General features: G+C 44.7%; 1 protein-coding gene across 7 annotated transcripts in view; it reads right to left on the minus strand.

The window, feature by feature from the left end:
* Window positions 1-24,924, minus strand: part of LOC140197538 (zinc finger protein 521-like) — a 484,469-nt gene that overhangs the window by 241,812 nt on the left and 217,733 nt on the right. For 6 of the 7 annotated variants that reach the window (XM_072257621.1, XM_072257604.1, XM_072257660.1 and 3 more), the window contains one exon: window positions 6,351-6,435. In XM_072257621.1, coding sequence (XP_072113722.1) covers window positions 6,351-6,435 — 85 coding nt within the window. The remainder of the gene's footprint in view (window positions 1-6,350; window positions 6,436-24,924) is intronic. The other variant, XM_072257613.1, reaches the window with a different exon arrangement.

Below are 24,924 nucleotides of genomic sequence, written 5' to 3' on the forward strand. Positions count from 1 at the left end.
CGACATGTAAGCAGTGATAAAAAATCTGATTCAAAGGGCTGGTCTAGATAGCTTTCAAATGCTGTCAGTGACTCTGCTTCCATCACTCTCTCCAGCTCTGTGGTCCAGATACTCACCACTCTCTGGGTGAAGATGGTATTCCCCTAACTCCCTTCCCCGCATGCTAAATCTATGTTTTTAGTTTTATTTATCTCTGATATGGGGAGAGGTTATCTGTAGTCTACCCCCTCCATACCTTCATGATTTCCCCTCTTAACCTCCTCTGCTCCAGGGTGAACAGAGGCAACCTCTCCAGTCTCTCTTTATAACTGAAACACTCCATCCCCAGCGAGGTCCTGGTGGATTTCCTCTGCACCCTCTCCAGCGCTGTCAGATGCTACATTTAGAGAGGTGATCTGAACTGCACACAGTACTCCGACCGATGGCTGAGAGAGATATTACTTGAAGATTTATAGGTGGCACTTCACTTTAGTGGCCTCAAAACTCCCTGGACTGTTTCCAACTTCTACACACAACCCTTCCCAGTTAAAAACAATAGGTTACATATAATTATCATCATTAAACCAAGTTGAAGTTAGTAAGAAGATAGAAACAAATGAGAAGCTTGGGCAACACGTGACACATAGGACAAAAATTATAATTGGAAATGGATAAAAAGTAATTACATTAACCCTGCAATTATATGTTTATCAAACTTTATGGTTGTTAACAAGGACTCAAGAATTAGAGTAAACACATGGTGAGACATTAAGTTTAAGGGAAGGTAACACTGGATGAGAATCCAGTTAGGAAGACTTCTGAACTGCACTGACTGCCACTATTGGAAGAGTTGAATGGTGGACAATGCCTGGGGTTGTTTGATATCATTGGCTGGATAATTGGAGACACTATTCAAGTCAATAACCTTTTATTAGAATGGGTAATATGTGACCTCTTGTTTCCCTCTCTAGAGCTGCAGCTGAACACTTTGCCCTTCATTTAAAAGTTCCAATATCCATAGTATTTTCCCTCTGTTTTTTCCTGTCTCTCTCAAACCTGGAGAAATGGTGGAGACACTATTTCTCAGGCTCTGTGGCACTTACAGCTTGCCATTTCAAGAAGCAATGAAATCAGGAGAAAAGCAATGGCTGGAATAGTGATCTTCCTTCCATCTCACCCTTTCCACAGACACTCGCTTTTGAATCTTAATGGACCAATGTGACAACAGAGACACACACCACGTATAGTCTGTTGTCAACTATTCTCCCTTTCTCAGGGCAAGAGAATTTTAAATTCCCACCTTAAACCTATGTCCTATAGTTTTGGACACCACTACCCTGGGAAAAGGACTGTGATCACACACCTTATCTCAAGATTTTATAAACCTCTTTAAGGTCATCTCTCGGCCTCTGTCACTTCAGGGAAAACAGTCCCAGCCCCTCAAGCTTCTCCTTATAACTCAAGCCCCCCTGGTAACATCCTTGTGGATCTTTCCTTCACTCCTCCCAGGTTTCTACAGCTGGGTGACCACAGCTGCACGCAGTACTTCAAGAGTGGTCTCACCAGTGAAGTGTAGGGAGCAAGTTCCAGAGCTTGGGGCTTGGCTGTCCCAAGGCAAACAGATGGGAATCTGAGTGAGCAAGAGGGGGATCTAGGAGAGCTATTGTCTGGAACTTACAGAGGTAGAGAGGTTCAAACTCAATACTGAGACAATGTTCGAATTATCCAGTATTTCTCTTCATACCTCTAGCCCTTGATCCATGTAAATGTCTAGCGTATGATATTGACGATCTCATTCATTCGCCGTGCCTGCCCTGACCCTTTGAAACCAAACTAATCTCACTTCCTGCAGTCCCAGAAATTATCCCGCTTCATCACTTTCCCCAATGGAAGTTCCACTGAATCTGCTTTGAGGAAGAACAGCCCTGGTCACAACAAAGCCAGCTGCTCCCACATCCCACTTCCATTCTTCCTTTCAGAAGTGACAATGAGGTGATCTAATGATTAGCTATATTTGTCACATGTACATTGAAATACAGTTAAATGTGTCATTTGTTTCAATGACCAAAGATTCAAGGATGTGTTGGGAGCATGCTTCAGGCACCAATATAAAATGCGCACAGCAACCTAACCCTTACACTTTTGGAATCTGGGAGGAAACTGGAGCATCTGGAGGAAGCCGGTGAAATCACAGGAAGAACATAGGGGAGTTGAACCAGGCTCACTCATACTGTAACAGCATTAGACCGACTGTGCCACCCCAATTCTATAAGACACAAGGGAGTAAGGAATAGTAACAGGAGTAGGCCACTCAGCCCCTCAACTGTATCTAGCCACTCAATCTTACAGGGTTGCAGCTGATTTTTGACCTCATCCAGTTCCCAGGGTCCACAATAATCCAGTGCCCCAAAATACCTCTCACTCATTAATGACCAATCTCATACCCCTTACACTGTGCCAGGTCACAGAGGAAACAGGTCTGTTTCTCCCTGTCAAGCAAATATTTTACACAGTAAACTCTGACCCTTCTGAACTTCGGAGAAATACGGCTGTGTTGTTAAGAAGCAGATCCATTTCCTTACAAATGGTATTGCAAACTGAAGGACAGACCTGGAATTTTTAACACTTCTCACTGCCCTTCGCTTTCCAACATACCAGTGCCATATAGGAAACACAGGAGTTGGCCTGTGTAGAGCAAGTTCCCAAACCCGGCAATGTGCAATCTATTTACTTGTCAAGTCTACTCCAGCAATGGCCCCTCTGTCCATCACAGAAACCAGCCTCTCCTCAATGGACTCTATCTACACTTCTTACTGGCTCGGTAAAGCAATCAGCATCATCAAAGACCCTGAAGACCCTACCAACTATGGACATTATGCCTTTCCCTTCCTTCTCTGGGCAGAAAGTACGAAAGCCAGAAAGCAGGTACCACCAAGCTCAAGGACAGCTTCTATCCTGCTGTAATAAGACTACTGAGTAGTTTCCTCGTATGATAAGACAGAATCTTGACCTCACGATCTACATCATTATGACCTTGCACCTTATCGTCTGCCTGCACTACATTTTCTCTGTAGCTGTATCACTTTATTCTGGTTTTCCTTGTAATATCTCAAAAGTGCTTAGGTTTTGAACTGATCTGTATGGATGGCTTGTAAAGCTAAGTGTTTCCCTATTTCTTGATGCATGAGACAATAATAAGCCAATAACAAAGTCTCTATATGCAGTGAGAACAGAAGCACCATCACCTGCAGGCTCACTCCTAGCTACTCAACATCCTGGCACGGAAATTCATCACCAGCCTCCATCTCTTTCCTCCTAACAGCACTGTGGGAGCCCCTTCATCAGAAGGACTGCAGTGGTCCGAGACAAAGATCACTCATACCCCTCCCCACACATTTCTCACGAGGAGTTCAGGATGGGTAATAAATGCTGGTCTGGTCAGCAACGCACAGATCTGGAAGAAGGAATCATTACAAGAAAAATCTGGGCTTTGCTGATGTTGGATCAGGGAGGGATAAATGACGGACAGAATATCTAGAAATTCTACCAGCTGTGTACAGAGACCTTAAACAAAAGAGTGTAGCAGTCCCACTCTACTAACCCTCTTCCCTTAGTGCAATACTCCGTCAGTACTGTTCCTCCCACATTGCAACGTTCCCTCAGTACTGCCCTCCCACAGTTTGACATTCCGCAGTACTGTCCCTCCCATAGTGTGACATTTCTTCGGTACTGTCCCTCCCCAAGCATGACACTCCCTCAGTACTGCCCCTCTCAGAGTGTGTCCCTCCCTCAGTACTTTTCCTCCCACAGTGTGACACTCCTTCAGTACTGTCCCTCCCACAGTGTGTCACTCACTCAGTACTGTCCCCACAGTGTGACACTCACTCAGTACTGTCCCTCCCACAATCTGACATTCACTCAGTACTGTCCCCACAGTTTGACACTCACTCAGTACTGTCCCTCCCACAGTTTGACACTCACTCAATACTGTCCCTCCCACAGTGTGACACTCACTCAGTACTGTCCCTCCCACAGTTTGACACTCACTCAGTACTGTCCCCACAGTGTGACACTCACTCAGTACTGTCCCTCCCACAATCTGACATTCACTCAGTACTGTCCCCACAGTTTGACACTCACTCAGTACTGTCCCTCCCACAGTTTGACACTCACTCAATACTGTCCCTCCCACAGTGTGACACTCACTCAGTACTGTCCCTCCCACAGTTTGACACTCACTCAGTACTGTCCCCACAGTGTGACACTCACTCAGTACTATCCCTCCCACAATCTGACATTCACTCAGTACTGTCCCCACAGTTTGACACTCACTCAGTACTGTCCCTCCCACAGTTTGACACTCACTCAATACTGTCCCTCCCACAGTGTGACACTCACTCAGTACTGTCCCTCCCACAGTTTGACACTCCCTCAGTACTGTCCCCACAGTGTGACACTCACTCAGTACTATCCCTCCCACAATCTGACATTCACTCAGTACTGTCCCCACAGTTTGACACTCACTCAGTACTGTCTCTCCCACAGTTTGACACTCACTCAATACTGTCCCCCCCACAGTGTGACACTCACTCAGTACTGTCCCTCCCACAGTGTGACACTCACTCAGTACTGTCCCTCCCACAATTTGACATTCACTCAGTACTGTCCCCACAGTTTGACGCTCACTCAGTACTGTCCCTCCCACAGTTTGACACTCACTAAGTAATGACCCTCCCAGAGTGTAACACTCACTCAGTACTGGCCTGGAATATAATTTGAGACCTTTCAGCTCTAGTGTATAAATTGTAACCACAACGACCTGGAATGGAAAACACTGAGCCACAGTGCAACCACTTCCCCAAAATAAATCAGTCATCATGAGTTTCCATTGAATTACACGCTTGGCTAATTTTCTAAAGAGTTTAGAGAATTCTGGTTAATTATTCTGAAATATGAACCAGACTATATCGTCTCACACTGCACATCAGACACAGCAGATCTGTTACAGACATCACAGGGACATCCTCACCCTCCAGCAACACAGAAGGAAGAGGTTACATTTATCGGCCGCACTGATTCCCTCACCCGTGTTTGCCATGAGTGACCCAAACTGTGGTTCAAAAAATTCACAGGGAAAGCAAAATGCTGCACCTGTAGGTCAGGCAGCATCTATGGTGAGAGAAACAGGTTAACGTCCTTTCATCAGAAGCGGAGGAATCTATTTATTAACGTACTGAGCATAGGGGAGCAGTAGGAGGATGAGGGCACGGGGGAAGAGTCATGAGGGAGTGGAGAGGGGGAGACATTAAATGGTGAAAGAGATGACTGTCTTTGTGACAGAGGGTGAGAATGGAACCAGTGGAGAAATGGAGAAATGAGAACACCAAACAGCAGTAACAGTCGATGGGACCCCTCTAATTTGTCCCAGTTCTGACAGGAGATCATCGGCCTGACTAATTAGATCAGTTTTTCTCCACAGATACTGACTGACATGCTGAGTGCTTCCAACACTCACCTTTATTAAATTAAATTAATGTTCATTTTGAACACCTGACATGGATGTTGTGCAGTTCTCTGTTGCACTGATCGGCTTTGGGCTAAGTCAGCTGACCAATAACGCAAGTGTGGAATAACCCATCAAAAGCCCCACAGTGTTTGGCGACACTACAACAGGCCTTCAGCAACAGGTGGGGAGATGAGTTTGACCAATGGCTCCAGATTTCAGTCTCTCAGATTGCAGCAAAGACATGGATACGTATGTTAACATACAAACAGAAACAGAAAAATCACAGACAGAGGCATATATATGACATGTACACACACAAAGACCAGGATACTGGCATGCACATGTGCACCGTAACACATACAGGCTTTTCACTGTACCTCAGTACATGTGACAATAATAAACCAATTGCAATTCTGACACACACAAAGATATGTGCAAAAACATACACATACAAAAGCAGACACAACTGCATCATATATAGCTGGTATGCACACACAAAGACATGAGCACATATCCTCATATCGACGCACATCCTCACAGGCATGCAAGCAAATGCATACAAGTACGGAGAGCATGTGCTGACACAGGCACAAGTACAAGAGCGCGCGCGCACACACACACACGCTCCCTCTCTCACATAATTGATGACTACTGAAAAGTTACCCTTGCCCTAGCTCTTTGTTACAGGTGTACCATTGTTTCCAGCAACTTTACATCCCAGGAAAGAAGATGGGGTGGACACAGTAGCTTTATCTCCAACCAGTGATGGAGCGGTTCAAAGATTTAATAAGCAAGGCTCCGTATCATCCAGACAGACGCGCAATGTACTCTGCACACACCGGGGCAAGAACCTTAAATCACTCACCCAACATATGATTGGCCACGTGAACCTGGATGTCCCACTCGCATTGAAAGATCATCTGACACTTGATGCATTGGTACGTCTTCTTCTTTAGTGAGGCAGGGAAGGGAGAAAAGAGGGGGGGTAAACTGATGAGTAATTTGGGATAAGATTCCTTAAAATCTAAAACAAAATACATTCATTGGGGACATTACATTGAGAATTCATTCGTCCTCATGGTTGTAAGGAACAGCTCAGCCAATATTGGATATTGTCCCACAGGCACTGATATCTAAGATGGATGATCAAGACAACACTATCTTGCTGTGCCTGGAATCTTGCTGTGCACATATTGTTGTTACATTACAACACTGATGATTTACCTGTTTTTGCAGAGGCACATAGAATGCAAACTATGTGGGATAGCTTGGTGCTCTACCCAACATGACAAGAAATTGCAGAGAGCTGTGAACACAGCCCAGTCCATCACACAAATCAGCTTTCCCTCCACTGTCTCCGTCTACACTTCTCACTGCCTCAGGAAAGCAGCTAACCCATTCAAGGACCCCTTCCACCCTGGTCATTCTCTCTTCTCTCCTCTCCCATCAGGCAGAAGCTATTAGAGCTTGAGAACATGTACAGCTTCTGTCCTGCTGTTATCAGACTCTTCAACAGATCCCATATATGATAAAAATGACTCATAATCTCCCAATTTGCCTCATCGTGGCTCAAGCACTTCACTCATCTACCTGCACTGCTCTTTCTCTGTAACTCTACGACTAAAAGTTAGCATGGACTTGATGGACCGAATAGCTCCCATGCAAGCCAATGGGGCAACACTTATACCCACTGAGAATGTGTGAAACGTTGACAAGGTTGGCACCTATCTCCAACCTGAAGCCAGCAGACGGTGCTCTAAGAAGGTTTGTGAACACCTCTGAGGTTAGTTAGATATCCACCATGCTGTTTGGGCTTGAAGTCAGGTATAGCCCTGACTGAGTAAACACTTCACGTAAATGGATCACTCCTGCTGTGGTATAATCCTGAGTGGGTCTTCCTTCAGCTGGAAATGTTCAAGTTCCTGGGGGTCAACATCTCGGAGGATCCGGCCCAGATGCAATCACAAAGAAGGCATGCTAGTGTCTCTACTACATTAGGAATTTGTGGAGATTTGGTATGTCACATAAGACTCTTGCAAATTTCTACAGATGTATTGTATATTCTGATTGTGGTCAGAACCTGGCCTGCAGGCTCCAATGTATAAGAGGGTACAAAGTTAGCTCCATCGTGGACACAACCCTTCCCAACACTGAGGACATGTTCAAGAGATGGAACGTTAAGAAGGTGGAATCCACCATTGAGAACCATCACCACCTGGGACATGCCCTTTTCTCATTACTACCATCAGGAAAGAGGCACAGGATCACAGTATTGAAGACCCACACTCAACTATTCACAAACAGCTTCTTCCCCTCTACCATCAGTTTTGAATGGCCCATGAACCCATGAATACTACCTCATTTTTACTTTCCTGCACTATTTATTAATTTTGTGATTTATAGTAATTTTATTTCATTGCAAAAACAAAAAAAAAATTCACATCACATAATTTAATGATTATAAACCAGATTCTGATTCGGCTGATTTCCAGTGGATCCCAGAGACAACTTCCTTCCAGATTGAGTGGATATGTTTGGGAGGTTGAGCGAGGGAACATTTATCTTGGACAAGGTGAAAGAAGTCTGGAGCGGACATGCTGCCAGGATGTGAAGAAGGGGTGGGAATGAGGGTCTCTCCTGTTTAACCTCTGCATAACTCTGTCCCTCGAGTCCCAGCAACATCCTTGTAATTCTCCTCTGCACTCTTTCCATCTTAATGACATTTTTCCCATAGTGGGGATGACCAGAACTGAAAAGAATATTCCAAGTGTGGCCTTGTATTACTGCAACGTAAGATCCCAATTCCTGTACTCAGTGCTCTGTCCGATGAAGGCCAGCATGCCAAAAGCACTCTTCACCATCTTGTCTACCTGTTATGCCACTTTCAGGGAATCATGTACTTGCGCTCCTAGATCCCCTGCTGTTTCTTCATCACCTCTGTCACCAAAACTCTCTCCTCAACAGCACCGTGTGGGCAACTTCACCAAGACTGCAGTGACTCACTCCCACCTAAAGGATGGACAATAAATGCCAGAAAACACCCAGACACTAAAAAGTGAATAAATAAAGACATGCTGCAGGAAAGCTCATTGATATTCTCAACCACTCGTTTAAATATTTCCCACCACCTCAAGATTGTTAAAAAATGTAACGTGTCACTCCAATGTGGATTTACTCAAACACAGGAGCGAGACAACTTGTGTCCATCCCTTCCTCACTTGACCAACCTGCTAGAATTTGGTACAGCCCAATGTATTCAGTGCACTCCAGGGGCAAGCCAAACAGCAAGACATTTAAAGCACGACCCACCTGTGTAAACAGCAAGCTGTCCCAGTGCCAGGAATCTCCTTATGGGCCACAGAGCCCTTTTTGTTTTGCTCACACAACCTTTATTTAATCAGCTCTCTGGTAAACGTTTTACCAACAACTCGATCTGGCAAGCCCAACAAAATTTTAAATAAAAGATTCCATTTCATCTTTCCCTTCCCTCTGCTCGTAATGCACAAAATCCCGAGCCTTGGTTAAAGACAGTGGCTTTTCTGGAGAAGGAAGGAGGTGCTAAACCACTCAAGAGGATGTAAGGAGACTTTTATTTTATATTGATTCAAGAGATGTGGCCTTCATATGCTGAGCCAGCAGTTAATTGTCCATCCCCAGTTGTCACTGAGAAGGCCAGGGCGAGCTGCCTCACACCATAAGGCCTTAAGATATAGAAGAATTAGGTCATTCAGCACCCGGAATCTACTCATCCATTTGATCACGTATTTTAACCTAATTCTCTCTCCTTCTCCCCATCACCCTTAATCCCCCTTACCAATCAAGAACCTATCAATTTCTGCCTTAAATACACCAAACAACTTGACCTCCACAGTCCTCTGCGGCAACAAATGGCACAGATTTACGATCATCTGGTAGAAAAAAAAGTTCTTCATTTGTTGTCCTTTTATTTTGAGATTGTGCCTGTGCTGTATTTCTGATTGTGCCTACCATGGGGGACCTTGTCAAATGACTTATTCAAATCCATATACACCACATTGACTATTCTACCTTCACTTGGCCCATCAAATCTGCTCTGCCATTCAATTGTGACTTTTTTTCAGTCCCATTCTCCTGCCTTCTCCCTATAACCCTTAACCCCTTTACCAGTCAAAAACCTATAAATCTCTGCCTTAAATACGCCCAGTGACTACGCCTCTGCAGCTGCCTGTGGCTCCAAATTCCATAGATTCACCATTCTACCTTAAGAAATTCCTCCTCAATTCAGTTCTAAAGGGCTGCCGTTTTCTTCTGAGACTGTGCTCTCGGGTCCTAGATTCTCCTACTGATGGAAAACTTCTCTCCATGTCCCTTCAGTCCAGGGCTTCTTGAACTGCTGTAGTCCTTAAGGTGTGGGTGAAAGCTGAATGCTGAGTGTAATTTCAGGAGCTAATCCGTGAGCGTTCTGCATCACTCAATGGGGTCATGCTGATCTCTTCCCTCAGGACCACTGCCCTGCAGTAATGGTACACCCTCCAAAAATATATCCACCTTGACACTGAATACTTTCAGTGACTGAGCCTTCATATCCCTCTGGGATACAGAATACCGGCAATTCTCCTGTCTCTGGGACAAAAATATCACCTGCCCCCTTAATCCCAAAAACTGCAACCACTCACCTCCCTACTGACCTGCAGTTTGAAACACCACCACCAGGGCAAGTCATTCACCCTGGTGAATTCCCATAGGAATTCTGCATCTGGAGCTCACTCCCACAGGGAGAGGTGGGAATGTGCAGCTCACTCCCATAGGGAGAAGTGGGAATGTTGGGCTAACTCTCATAGGGACACGTTGAAGCAAGCAGCATAGGAATTAGGAACACCAGCATAGAACTGAAGGTTTGAATGGCTAACTCTGTGATTTAGACAGACTGAGTGTGTGTGTGTGTATGTGTGTGAGAGAGAGAAAGAGATCATGAGTGTGCGTGTCAGTGAGACTGACTGTCTGCATTTGAGTGTTCACAAGTATCTGCTCAAGAGTGCGATGTTGGAGCAGACGAGCACAGTCTGTGCCTCCAGCTGCAGATAAATGTGGAGTGAATCCCCAGCCCGTGCCTCTGGAAACAGTGGCAGGAAGAGAGTGAGCAAGCGAGCACTCGGCTGCTGCAATGACAGGCAGTCCAGGGACTCGAACTCTCCACCATCTGGCCCGGAGGCTGCAGAGGCAGTGCCTGCACTTCTGGACAGCCCCAGATGATACATTTCTAATGAAGATGTTGTCCGGTTTCATTACCAATTCAAATCAATCCTTCCTTCAGACCAATTAGTAAATCAAGTGGCTCTCCTTCGATGACAAATACACCAGGGCCACGGATGACTGACTGCTTCAGCCTTGTGGCTACATGCATAGAGATGACAGCAAAGCCCTGTATGTGTGGGAAGAAACCTCTGTCTCCCTTTAAAGAGATACTGCCAGCACTCGAGAGCCTGAATCATTGGGAGAGACGGGGCACGCTAGGAAATGAGAATAAAAGAACATGGGACAGGTCACTCAGCCCACAATGTTGTGCCGACCTTGATGCCAACTTACAGTAAATGTCCCTTTCCATTGCACTATCAATATCCCTCCATTCTCTTCATAATCACGTCTATGTGAATGCTTCCTAAACTCCACCACACTGCCTGTTTGCACCACTTTCCCTGGTAATAGACTGATATGGCAACTGCTTCTGCATGTGACTGCAAGATAGAGTTGTAGACATGTTCCCTGTCTACACTTCCCACTGCCTCGGTAAAGCAGCCAGCACATCGAAGATCCCACAAACCCTGGACATTCTCCCTTTTGTCCTCTTCCACTGGGCAAATGATACAAACGCCCGATTACTTGCACCAACAGCCTCAAGGACAGTCTCTATTCCACCGTTATAAGACTATCAAATAGTTTCCTGGTAAGATAAATCAGATTCTTGATCTTGCAATGATCTCATCATGATCTTGCACCTTGTTGTTCACCTGCACTGCATTTTCTCTCTGGCTGTTACATTTTATTTTATTCTGCATTGTTATGGCTTTACTTTGCATTGTGTGAGGATTTGATCTGTGTGAGCAGTATGCAAGACAAAATTTTCACTGTCTCAGCACGTGACAATAATAAACTAATACTAATGTCATTTTCTGCATTAGAACTATATCGTTCAATACATTTAAGAGTCTGTCTAACATAGTGACTACATCTGATTCCACCACCCTCCTCTGCCAATGAGTTTCAAATATCATCCACTGAGGTGTAGAAAATGTACACCTCGGATTCCCTTTAAAACTCCTTCCTCTCACCTTAAACCTTGGTTCCATTTTGATACTCCTACTGTGGGAAAAAGATTCTGGCTACCCATACCTCTCAGTCTTATATAGAGTCCGACAGCATCGAACCGGGCCCTTTGGCTCAACTCATCCTGCTAACAAAGTTGCCCACAAAGGTTGCCCCATTTGTTCATGTTTGACCCTTTGTCACTGTAAAGTTGTTGGCGACTCGTGGCGATCCTATGGATAGTTGCCCTAAATGAGTTTTGATCCTCGCAAAGGCGGCTCTTTGCAGGTAATGTTGTATGCATCACTGTTTTCTTTTGTGTCCATCTATCTGATTGGTAGCCTTTCTTTCTTATTCCTCTAAATATTTTTTATCCATGTACCTGTCCAAATATCCTTAAAATGTTGTTAATGTACTTGCCTTGGTCACCTCTGGCACCTAATTCCATATAGCCATCATCCTCAGATTCCTATTAAACCTTTCCCTCTGATTTTAAACAAACGCCTTATGGGCAGGTGGAGATTAGTCAAAGTAAGTGTGAAGTATAGTTCGGTAGGTCAAACGTAAGGATCAAGTACATAGCTAATGGCCGGACCCTCTAACAACATTGACATCCAGGGGAACCTTGGGTTCAAATCCATAGCTCCTTGAAAGTGACCATCAAGAAGATAGGGTGGTAAAGAAAGCATATGGCATGACCATCTTCATTGGTTGGGACATTGAGATGAGACAGGAAGGCATATTTCAGCTGCATAAAACTTAGGTCAGGCCACACTTGGAGAGCTGTGAACAGTTCTGGTCGCCTCACTACAGGAAGGATGTGGAGGCTTTGGAGAGGGTGCAGAAAAGGTTCACCAGGATACAGCCTGGATTACAGGGTATGAGCTAATTCAATTATGTGTAGAAACAACTTGCTTAGCATTTTACAAAGAGAAAAATAAAACATTCAAAAGCCTCCACGGGGAGCCACTGAATAAATCAAACTGGCATTGAAACATGGATGAGGAGGTGACAGGGGAGGAGAGAGAGGCTTAGAAAGTGAGCGAAGAAATCTCCAGGTTAGGGGGCTTCAGGCACAACAATTACATTCGAAACACACAGGAGTATAAAATAGGAGAAGGAGGTGAGAGCTTATGGGGATGTGGATCTGGAAGAGGTGATGGAGGGAGAGAGGGCTTCAGAGCACGGAGCCATCACAGTACGAGGCATTGTAAGGTTTGATGAGTGGTTGATTGGGAGCCAAGATCAGTTGGAATAGACAGGGGAGGAATGAATTTCAAAAGGGTTATTTGCAAATGGGATGGTGAGACATTCCTAATGGGGAATGTGAGCTCCCAGCACCGGTCAAAGATCTGATCGAGACATACAGCATGGGTCCATGCTAAACTTCATCCATCCATTCACATGAATCTTACACCAATCCCATTTCATTTCCCCATATTCCCATCAATTGCCACCAGATTCTACCGCTTACCCACACCATAAGACCATAAGACAAAGGAGCAGAAGTCGGACATTCGGCCCATCGAGTCTACTCTGCCATTTTATCATGAGCTGATCCATTCTCCCATTTAGTCCCACTCCCCTGCCTTCTCACCATAACCTTTGATGCCCTGGCTACTCAGATACCTATCAATCTCTGCCTTAAATACACCCAATGACTTGGCCTCCACTGCCGCCTGTGGCAACAAATTCCATAGATTCACCACCCTCTGATGAAAAAAATTTCTTCACGTTTCTGTTCTGAATGGGCGCCCTTCAATCCTTAAGTCATGCCCTCTCGTACTAGACTCCCCCATCATGGGAAGCAACTTTGCCACATCCACTCTGTCCATGCCTTTCAACATTCAAAATGTTTCTATGAGGCCTCCCCCATTCTTCTAAACTCCAAGGAATACAGTCCAAGAGCAGACAAACGTTCCTCATATGCTACATAGAACATAGAATAGTACAGCACAGTACAGGCTCTTCGGCCCACAATGTTGTGCCGACCCTCAAATCCTGCCTCCCATATAAGCCCCCACCTTAGATTCCTCCATATACCTGTCTAGTAGTCTCTTAAACTTCACTAGTGTATCTGCCTCCACCACTGATTCAGGCAGTGCATTCCACGCACCAACCACTCTCTGAGTAAAAAACCTTCCTCTAATATCCCCCTCTCATTCCCAGAATCATTCTAGTGAATCTTCTCTGTACCCTCTTCAATGTCAGCACATCCTTTCTTAAATAAGGAGACTAAAACTGCCCACAGTACTCCAAGTGAGGTCTCACCAGCGCCTTATAGAGCTTCAACATCACATCTCTGCTCCTGTACTCTATTCCTCTAGAAATGAATGCCAACATTGCATTCGCCTTCTTCACTACTGACTCAACCTGGAGGTTAACCTTAAGGGTATCCTGTACGAGGACTCCCAAGTCCTGTTGCATCTCAGAACTTTGAATTCTTTCCCCATTTAAATAACAGTCTGCCCTTTTATTTTTTCTGCCAAAGTCCATAACCATACACTTTCCAACATTGTATTTCATTTGCCACTTCTCTGCCCATTCTTCCAATCTATCCAAGTCTCTCTGCAGACTCTCCGTTTCCTCAGCACTACCGGCCCCTCCACCTATCTTTGTATCATCAGCAAACTTAGCCACAAAGCCATCTATTCCATAATCCAAATCATTGATGTACAATGTAAAAAGAAGCGGCCCCAACACGGACCCCTGTGGAACACCACTGGTGTTCCTTTTATTCCCACTCTCTGTTTCCTGCCAATCAGCCAACGCTCTATTCCCACATATGTAACTTTCCCGTAATTCCATGGGCTCTTATCTTGTTAAGTAGCCTCATGTGTGGCACCTTATCAAAGGCCTTCTGAAAATCCAAATACACAACATCCACTGCATCTCCCTTGTCTAGCCTACTGGTAATTTCCTCAAAAAATTGTAATAGGCTTGTCAAGCAGGATTTTCCTTTAAGGAATCCATGCTGAGTTCTGCCTATCTTGTCATATGCCTCCAGGTACTCTGTAACCTCATCCTTGACAATCGACTCCAACAACTTCCCAACCACCGATGTCAAGCTAACAGGTCTATAATTTCCTTTTTGCTTCCTTGCCCCCTTCTTAAATAGCAGAGTGACATTTGCAATCTTCCAGTCCTCCAGAACCATGCCAGAATCTATCGACTTTTGAAAGATCATCGCTAATGCCTCCGCAATCTCCACAGCTACTTCCTTCAGAACACGCGGGTGCATTCCATCTGGTCCGGGAGATTTATCTACCTTTAGACTATTCAGTTTCCTGAATACTTTCTCTGTCGTAATTGTGACTGTGCACACTTCTCTTCCCTGCCATCCTTGAGTGTCTGGTATACTGCTGATGTCTTCCTCAGTGAAGACTGATGCAAAATACTCGTTCAGTTCCTCTGCCATCTCCTTATCTCCCATTACAATTTCTCCAGCATCATTTTCTATCGGTCCTATATCTACTCTCACCTGTCTTTTACTCTTTATATACTTGAAAAAAACTTTTAGTATCCTTTTGATATTATTTGCTAGCTTCCTTTCATAGTTAATCTTTTCCCTCTTAATGACCTTCTTGGTTTCCTTTTGTAAGATTTTAAAAACTTCCCAATCCTCTGTCTTCCAACTAATTTTTGCTTCCTTGTATGCCCTCTCCTTTGTTTTAACTTTGGCTTTGACTTCTCTTGTCAACCACGGTTGCATCCTTTTTCCACTCGAAAATTTCTTCTTTTTTGGAATATACCTGTCTTGCACATTCCTCAGTTCTCGCATAAACTCCAGCCACTGCTGCTCTGCCGTCCTTCCCGCCAGTGTCCCATTCCAGCCAACTTTGGCCAGTTCCTCTCTCATGCCACTGTAATTTCCTTTACTCCACTGAAATACCGACACATCAGATTTCGGCTTTTCTTTTTCAAATTTCACAGTGAACTCAATCATGTTATGATCACTGCCTCCTAAGGGTTCCTTCACCTCAATCTCTCTAATCACCTCCGGTTCATTACACAATACCCAATCCAGTACAGCCGATCCCCTGGTGGGCTCAACAACAAGCTGTTCTAAAAAGCCATCTCGCAGACATTCTACAAATTCTCCCTCTTGTGATCCAGTGCCGACCTGATTTTCCCAATCCAGTCGCATGCTAAAATCCCCCACAATTATCATAACACTGCCCTTCTGACAAGCCTTTTCTATTTCCAGTTGTAATTTGTAGTCCACATCCCTGCAGCTGTTTGGAGGCCTATAAATAACTACCATCAGGGTCCTTTTACCCCTGCTATTTCTTAGCTCAACCCATAAAGATTCTGCGCCTTCCGATCCTACATCACCTCTTTCTAATGATTTAATATCATTTCTTACCAATAAAGCCACGCCTCCCCCTCTGCCTACCTTCCTATCCTTCCGATACACCGTGTATCCTTGGACGTTCAGCTCCCAGAGACATGCATCCTTTAGCCAGGTCTCAGTGATGGCCACAATATCATACCTGCTGGAGTATCACACCCTGGGAGCAACTTAAAAAGGAAGAACGTCTTTGGGAATTGGGAAGAAACTGGAACAACTGGGTGCAACCCATGTGGTTCTGTGATCAGTATCGAAACTGGAGGTGTGAGGGAGGCAGCAGAACAGGCTGTGCCTCTGTGTGGTCTTTCTCTATCTTCCATTTACTAACTCTGTTGTTCCAGCAGCAACCTTCATTCGGATCTGAAATAGACCCTGCTCCCTTTTCACTTGCTTTCTGTGCCAGCTAACACTCCCTCATCGATCTTCCCTCTGTGTGACCCTCCCTTAGTACCACCTTTCCCATGGTCTGATACTCCCTCAGCACTGCCCCTCCCAGACTGTGATACTCCCTCAGTCCTGTCCCTCCCACAGTGTGACTCTCCCTCAGTACTGTCCCTCCCACAGTGTGTCACTCCCTCAGTACTGCCCCTCCCACAGTGTGTCACTCCCTCAGTACTGCCCCTCCCACAGTGTGATCCTCCCTCAGTACTGCCCCTCCCACAGTGTGACCCTCCCTCAGTCCTGCCCTTCCCACATTGTGACCCTCCCTCAATACTGCCCATGGTGTGGTGCTCCCTCAATACTGCCCCTCCCACAGTGTGACCCTCCCTCAGTACCACCCCCCACAGTGTGAAACTCCCTCAATACTCCCATCCCCACACTACAATGCTCCCATTGACCCTCCCTGCCAGCCATAGCCCATCACTTGAGAACAATCAGTTCTATTCGCTGAAACTTTCCTAATGTCAGGACTGCCTAGAGTGTGCAGGTAAATTGCACCTGTCCTGGGATGTCAGCAGATAGGGTTAAAATAATTTGGATGAGGAATATCATAGTTACAAGTTTCATTTGACTGCTCTGTCTAAGTGCTCCACTCTTGTCAGAAAACCTGCAACTCACCAGCACGTTAATTGCTTAAGGCAGATATTCCATTTATCTTTATAATTGGCACATTCAGCAGATTATAATGTAGTTAATGGAAATTAAATCACATAATTTACGAAGTCTAAACCTGGCTTAACATGTACTAAAGGTAAAGCACATTTCTGAAGCCACCTTTAATGACCGTCTCTCACTAAAATGATTGGCACATAATACTGAATAAATTACTTTTTTCTATAATATCTTAATTATGTTTTCCACGTTAATGAGCATAGATAATCTAATCATTCAACGATACCTGGTTGTCCGATATTACACACTGCCTGTTAGCCTGGGCTGGGAAAATCCTAAATGCTTGCCCAGGATTGTGGGCTTAAATCCCTTTCTGGACACTGGAATGCCAGGGCCTTGGGTAACATATCAGTACAACACAGAAACAGGCCTTTCAGCCCACACAGTTGTGCCAAACTAATAAATTAGTCATTAAAATTACTGTAATTAATTCTGTAAGGGCTACATAATTAGTAGCCCTCCTGCCAAATGTCTGTAAAAAGTATTATTCACCCCTTCACCACTCCTCCCCCGGAAGTTTTCATGTTTTGCAACATTGAATCACAGTGGATTTAATTTGGCTTTTCTTGACTCTGATCAACAGAAAAACACTCTTTCATGTCAAAGTGAAAACAGATCTCTACAAAGTGATCTAAATTATGTATGAATATGAAACACAAAATAATTGATTGCATAAGTATTCACGCCTCTTTAATATGACACACCAAATCATCACGAGTGTAGTCATTTGGTTTAGAAGTCACTTAATTAGTTAAATGGAGATCTGTTTTTGGAGACCTTTGTGCAGTCAAGGTGTTTCAATTGATTGTAGTAAAAATACACCTGTATCTGGAAGCTCCAACTGCTGGTGAGCCAGAATCCAGACAAAAACTACACTATGAAGCAAGAGAACACTCCAAGCAACTCCATGAAAAGGTTATTGAAAAGCACAAGTCAAGTCAGGAGATGGATACAAGAAAATTTCCAAGTGACTGAATATCCCTTGGAGTTAAGTCAATCATCAAGAAATGGAAAGAATATGGCACAGCTGTAAATCCGCCTAGAGCAGGCCGTCCTCAAAAACTGAGTGACCATGCAAGAAGGGGACTAATGAGAGAGGTCACCAAGAGACCTAAGATAATGTTGGAGGAGTTACAAGCTTCAGTGGCTGAGATGTGAGAAACTGCGCGTACAACAACTGTTGCCAGGGTGCTTCACCAGTCACAGTTTTATGGGAGAGTGGCAAAGAGGAAGCCACTGTTGAAAAAAAACTCCCATGAAATCTTGGCTAGAGTTTGCCAGAAGACATGTGGGGGACTCTGAAGTCAGCTGGAAGAAGTTTCTATGGTCTGATGAAACCAAAATTAAGCTTTTTGGCCATCAGACTAAACGCTATGTTTGGCGTAAACCAAACACCGCACATCAGCAAAAACACATCATCCCTACCAGGAAGCATGGTGTTGGCCGCATTACGCTGTGGGGATGCTTCACTGCAGCAGGTCCCGGTAGGCTTGTGAAGGTAGAGGGTAAAATGAATGTAGCAAAATACTGGGAAATCCTGGAGGAAAACGTGATTCAGTCTGCAAGAGAACTGTAACCTGGGAGAAGATTTGTTTTCCACCAAGACAATGACCCCAAGCATAAAGCCAAAGCTACACAGGAATGGCTTAAATACAACAAAGTTAAAGTCCTGGAGTGGCCAAGTCAGAGTCCAGACCTCATTCCAATTCAGAATTTGTGGCAGGACTTGAAAAGCGCTGTTCACTCACAATCCCCATGCAATCTGACAGAGCTTGAGCAGTTTTGTAATGAAGAATGGGGAAAAATTGCAGTGTCTAGATGTGCAAAGCTGATAGAGACCTATCCACACAGACTCAAGGCTGTAATTGCTGCCGAAGGTGCATCTACTAAATACTGACATGAAGGGGATGAACACTGATGCAATCAATTATTTTGTGTTTTATATTTGTAATCAATTTAGATCACTTTTTTATAGGCACTCCATTTCCAGCACATTCTCATTCCTAAGAGCTTCTTGAATGCCTCTATTATATTTGCTTCCACCACCATCCCTGACAATGCATTCTTGGCACCTATCATTCTTCGTGTAAAATAAAAACACACACAACTTGCTCTTCACATTTCCTTTAAATTTACTACTCCCCCTTCCTCACATTAACTGCATACGTTCTGGTATGGGACAGTTCAACCTTGAGAAAAAGATCTTGGCTGCTTGTGCCTCTCATAATCTTATAAACCTCTGCCAGGTCACCCCTCATCCTTCACTGCTCCACAGAAACAATCCAAGTTTTAGTGAATGCCCTCTAATCCAAACACCATCCTTGTGAATCTCTTCTGCATTCTCTCCAGAATCTCTATATTCTTCCTGTAATGGGGCAACTGAATGCAGTACTCCAGAAGGTGCCTAACTCTGAGTTTGAAAAGCTACAACTCAATTTCCCAACTCTTGAACTCAATTACTTGATTGATAGATGCAGGCATACCAGAGTCTGCTGAAAGGTCTCTACCCAAAATGTCAACTGATTGTTCTTTTCCATAGGTGCTGCCTCACCTGCTGATTTCTTCCAGCATTTTGTGTGTTGCTCTGGATTTCCCGCATCAGCAGAGTCTCTTGTGTTTAAGCTTTCCCTAGGCCTTCCTTATCACCCGATCAAATTGTGTTACCACCTGTATCACTCAGTGCTGCACGCTCAGGCACACTTCCTTTCCAGTCAAGTATTTCACAGAGGGAACAGGAAGACAAGGAGGCCGCTCGGCCACTCAATGCTCAAGTTCATATTGATGCCACCTCCACTCTCCTGGAAGTCAGGAAGGGCTTCAGGGCTCTGCTTCTTTCCAGAACACAGACCCAATCATCTCACCCTCCCGTGACCACATTCCTCTATCTGGCAGAACTTGGGCTTCTGTTCAACAACTTCTCCTTCGGTTACTTTCACTATCACCAGACCAAAGCTACAGCCATGGGCACTCACTCACATGGACCCCAGTTACGTCTGCATTTTTGTTGGCTACATGGAGCAGTCCATATTCCAAACCTACACTGGTAATGCTCCCTGACTCTTCCTCCACAACTTCAATGAACTGCATCAGTGTAACTTCCTGCACCCATGCAGAACTTTTCACTTTTACTGACTTTGTTACCAACTTCCACCCCGCCCTCATGTCCACTGGGTCTAACACCAACATCTCCCTCCCCTTTCCTGGTCCATTTCTCTGTATTTCAGGAGGCTGAGCAGACAAAGGGTCTCGGCCCAAATCATCAGCTGTCCCTTTCCTCCCACAGATGCTGCCTACCTGCTATATTCCTCCAGCACTTTGTGCGTTGTCCATTTTCCTGCCTGTTCCCCACAAACACCCCCTGTACCAGCACAGCAGTGCGCCTTGTACACCCACAGTATGAGGTTTAATCCTGACCTGCGTTGAGTTTGCATTTTCTCCCTGTGACCATGTGCTTAGTGCTACAGTGTCCTCCCGCATGCCAAAGGCATGCGAGTGAATTGGTTGCTGTAAGTTGACTGACAGGCGTGTATAAAAGAATAAGGGACAGGGGAATGGAATTGGTGGGATAGATCTGAGAGCCAGCATAGAGTTGGAGGTCTGAAAGTTGAAGAATGAAGTCCGTGGATTCAGTGGTTAAGGCCTGAATGTCAAAGCCCCAGCTCGGCATGTTTGGAGGTTGGAGATCTAAGGATTGATGGTCAGAGGTCCAGAGGAAGCCTGCCTTGGGGCTGGAGGCCTGCCTGTGTGTGTGAGTCAGTGGGAGGGTGGGAAAGAGGATTGTTTCGCTGCTGTGGTGTTGTTGTTGCTGATGCTTATGTAATTCCTCTGAACATGGTAGGTATGCTATACTGGCACTGGAACGTGTGATGACATTTGCAGGCTGCCCAAGGTACGTCCTGAGCTTGTATTGGTTGTTAGCATTTCACTGTGCTCATGACAAATAAATGAACCTGATCCTGGTAGGCTGAATGGCCTCCCTCTATATACCATAAAGGTGTTCGAGATATAAAACCTATCTCAGCCTGAGAAACCTTTTGTGAGACAGCTCCAGCAGATTCATTCAGTACATTTATTATAATTGTTCCTTATTTTTCAACACTATATTCTGCATTCTATTTTCTCTTAATCATCTGCCTGGATCAAACTGAGGATTCACTGCATTCTGCTACATGCCACAATAATAAGCCAAATAAAAGATTATACAATGTTCATTTGAGAGATCTCCCCTGGCATTCCAACATATATTCAACACTCAAAGTCTCAGAAACTTTCTATTTGTAACACACTGACGCTGCCTATTTTGGGATTATGCAGTGCACAGGCTAGGTAGAATAACACTGTCCACCATTACATGCACAGTAAATCTTGGGAAGGCATTTGACAGGGGTGTCTGCAGACAAGCACCGGGAATTAGGAGATACTGTCACAGGCAACCAGAGGCTTGGAGGGATGGGAGACTCAGAGAGAGGCAGCAAGATACAGGGAATAAACCCCTGAGACCAGAGCCCAGGCAGCTAAAGGCATGGCCGCTCAATGACAGAGTAATTAATATCAGGAGCAAACAAGGGGCCAGAATTGAAGAAAGGCAGAGAACTAAGAACAGAGAAATAAGGAGCAGGGGCAGGCTACCTGGCGTTTTGTGCCTGCTCCACCATTCATCAAGGTGATCATCCTCCTCAGTGGTATCTTCCTGCACTATCCCTATACCCTTCATGTGCACTAATGCAATCTATGAGCCACCTCAGCCCTCCAGAGTAAACAGGTACATTGGTTTATTATTGTCATGTGTGCTGAGGAACCAAAAACAACTGTTTTACATGCCTTCGGTACAGATCATTTTATCACAACAGTATGTCGAGGTAGCACAAGGGAAAACAATAATAGAGTGCAGAATGAAGTGTTACAGTCACAGAGAAAGTGCAGTACAGGTGGCCAATAAGGTGCAAGGACCACAACGTAATAGACTGTGAGGTCAATAGTCCACTTCATACCAGGGGCGGTACAGTAGAGGATAGAAGCTGTCCTTGAGCTCAGAGGTACATGCTCTCAGGCTTTCGTACCCTCTGCCCGATGGGAGGCGGGAGAAGAAAGAATGTCCAGGGTGGACGGGTGGACAAGGTCTTTGATTATGTCAGCTGCTTTACCGAGACAATGAAGAATGTAGACGGAGTCTATGGAGGGTTGGGGTTGGTTTCCGTGATATGCTGAGCTGTGTCCACAACTCTCCGCTGTTGTGGTAGTGTTGAAGGAGAGAAGGAGGGATTTAGAACGGCCAGTGAGAATTTCAAGATCTACATTGACAGTGCTTGTGATTTGATGGGAAATTCCAACAGGCTTGATTGGCACCTTTCAGATAAGGGCGGAAGCCATGCCTGGATATGTGGACTGCATCACTAATGAGAGAGAGTGCACCAAATCAACACTTGTCATTACCTCTACCAGACCATAGGACACAGGAGCAGTTAGGTCTTTCCACCCATCGAGTCTGCTCCATCATTCCAGCATGACTGATTTATTATTCCTCTCAACTCTATTCTCCAGCCTTCTCCCTGTAACCTTTGATGCCCAGCTTAATACAGAACCTATCAACCTCTGCTTTAAATACCCAATGACTTAGGCTCCACAACTGCCTGTGGCAATGAATTCCACCGATTTATCACCCTCTGGGTGAAGAAAATCCACCCCATCTCTGTTCTAAATGGACGTCCCTCTATTCTGAGGCTGTGCCTTTCTGGTCCTAGACACAACTCTTCCAGTCCCCAATATAGGAAACATCCTCACTACATCCACTCTATCGAGGCCTTTCACTATTCTGTAGGTTTCAATGAGGTCTCCCCTCATTCTTCTAAACTCCAGTGAGTACAGGCCTAGAGTTATCAGATAGTCCTCAAACATTAACCCTTTCGTTCCCTAAATGCTCCTTCCTAATATCAAGATGCACAAACTAGAAGAAGAAAAGGGAAGGAGAAAAAAAAGGAGCCAGAGCTGTCAGGATCACTTCCTGCAGTCTCAGAGTCAACTCCAACAACCACCACAGAGGAGGCCCCAGGACCTGAGGTTGTCTCACAGCCGCAAGTCTCACCTGCCAAGCAGAGTGATCGCACATTTCAGGAAAGACATTATCCCACAAGAATAAGAAATCTTCCACAGTGATTAAATATTCAGACCTGAATGGGACAATTTAAAATTTACTATGCTGTGGATGCCTGTTTATAGTAGTTGTATTATATAGTATATACTTGAGATGCAGTCTCCACTGAGTTGGAGGAGTGTTGTGTATTTAATATTTCAGTAATATTTGAGTAATCTTGTAGACAGTATAGATATGTTAATCAAGCATTCTTGTTTGTTTAAATAATTCACTACAGGTTATCTGTAAAAATGCATGAATTGCACACGTCATCACACTACCACATGATACGTGTGTGGCTTGCTGAAAGTAAACATGAAGTTCGCCTCACATTTCAGACTCGCGTGTCTTTCTTTGAATTAGTTTAATATTTTGAAGTTACAAAGCATAACACTCTCCAATGCCAACACATATTTTCTGAGATGAGGGGCCCAAAACTGCTCATAATACTCCAACTGCGGTCTGAGCAATGCCTTATAAACCTTCAGAACTACATCCTTGCTTTTATATTCTGGTCCTCGTGAAATGACAGCTAACATTCCATTTGCCTTCCTTATCAGTGACTCAACCTGCAAGTTAATCTTCAGGGAATCCTGCGCAACGACTCCCAAGTCCTTTTGCACCTCTGATTTTTGAGTTTTCTTCCTGTTTAGAAATAGTCTATGCCTTTATTCTTCCTACCACAGCGCATGACCATAGACTTTCCTACACTATATTCTATTTGCCTCTTACTTGCCTATTCTCCTAATCTGAATAAGTCCTTCTTTAGACTCCCTGCTTCCTGAACAGTACTGCTCCTCTACCTACCTTTGTATCATTTACAAATTTGCCACGGAGCCATCAGTACCATGATCCAAATCATTAACGTATAATGTATAAAGAAGCAGTCCCAACACCGACCCCTGTGGAACACCACTAGTCACTGGCAACCAACCAGTAAAGCCCCCCTTTATTCCTTCACTTTGCCTCCTGCCTGTCAGTCAACCTTCTATTCATGCTCGTATCTTTCCTGTAATACAATGGGTTCTTATCCCGTTAAGCAGCCTCATGTGCGGTACCTTGTCAAAGGCCTTCTGAAAATCCAAGTACACAACATCAACTGATTCTTCTTTGTATATCCTGTTTGTTATTTCCTCATAGAATTCCAACAGATTTGTCAAGCAAGACTTCCCCTTAAGGAGACCATGCTGACTTTGGCCTATTTTATCATGTGCCTGCAAGTACCCTGAAACCTCATCCTTAATAATGAACTCCAACATCCTCTCAAGCATTGAAGTCCTGCTAACTGGCCTATAATTCCCTTTCCTTTGCCTCCCTCCCTTCTTAAAGAGTGGAGGGACACCTGCAACTGATACATCAATGGATGTGCTTTTGTCAGATGGACATCATTTATGTTAGGTTTTCCCATGGGAAGAAGTGAGTTTCCAGTTTTCAATAGTGCTGTTATCTAATTATGGTCCCTCCCCTGTTTACTGCGATGAAGTCAGAAAAGGGAAATTCTGCTTCACACATTTATCAATGACAGTGTGTAATCACTGACTGAACTCTGCTACAGAGGATGTA

This window comes from Mobula birostris, chromosome 1 (assembly GCF_030028105.1).
Source record: "Mobula birostris isolate sMobBir1 chromosome 1, sMobBir1.hap1, whole genome shotgun sequence".
Lineage (NCBI taxonomy): Eukaryota > Metazoa > Chordata > Chondrichthyes > Myliobatiformes > Myliobatidae > Mobula > Mobula birostris.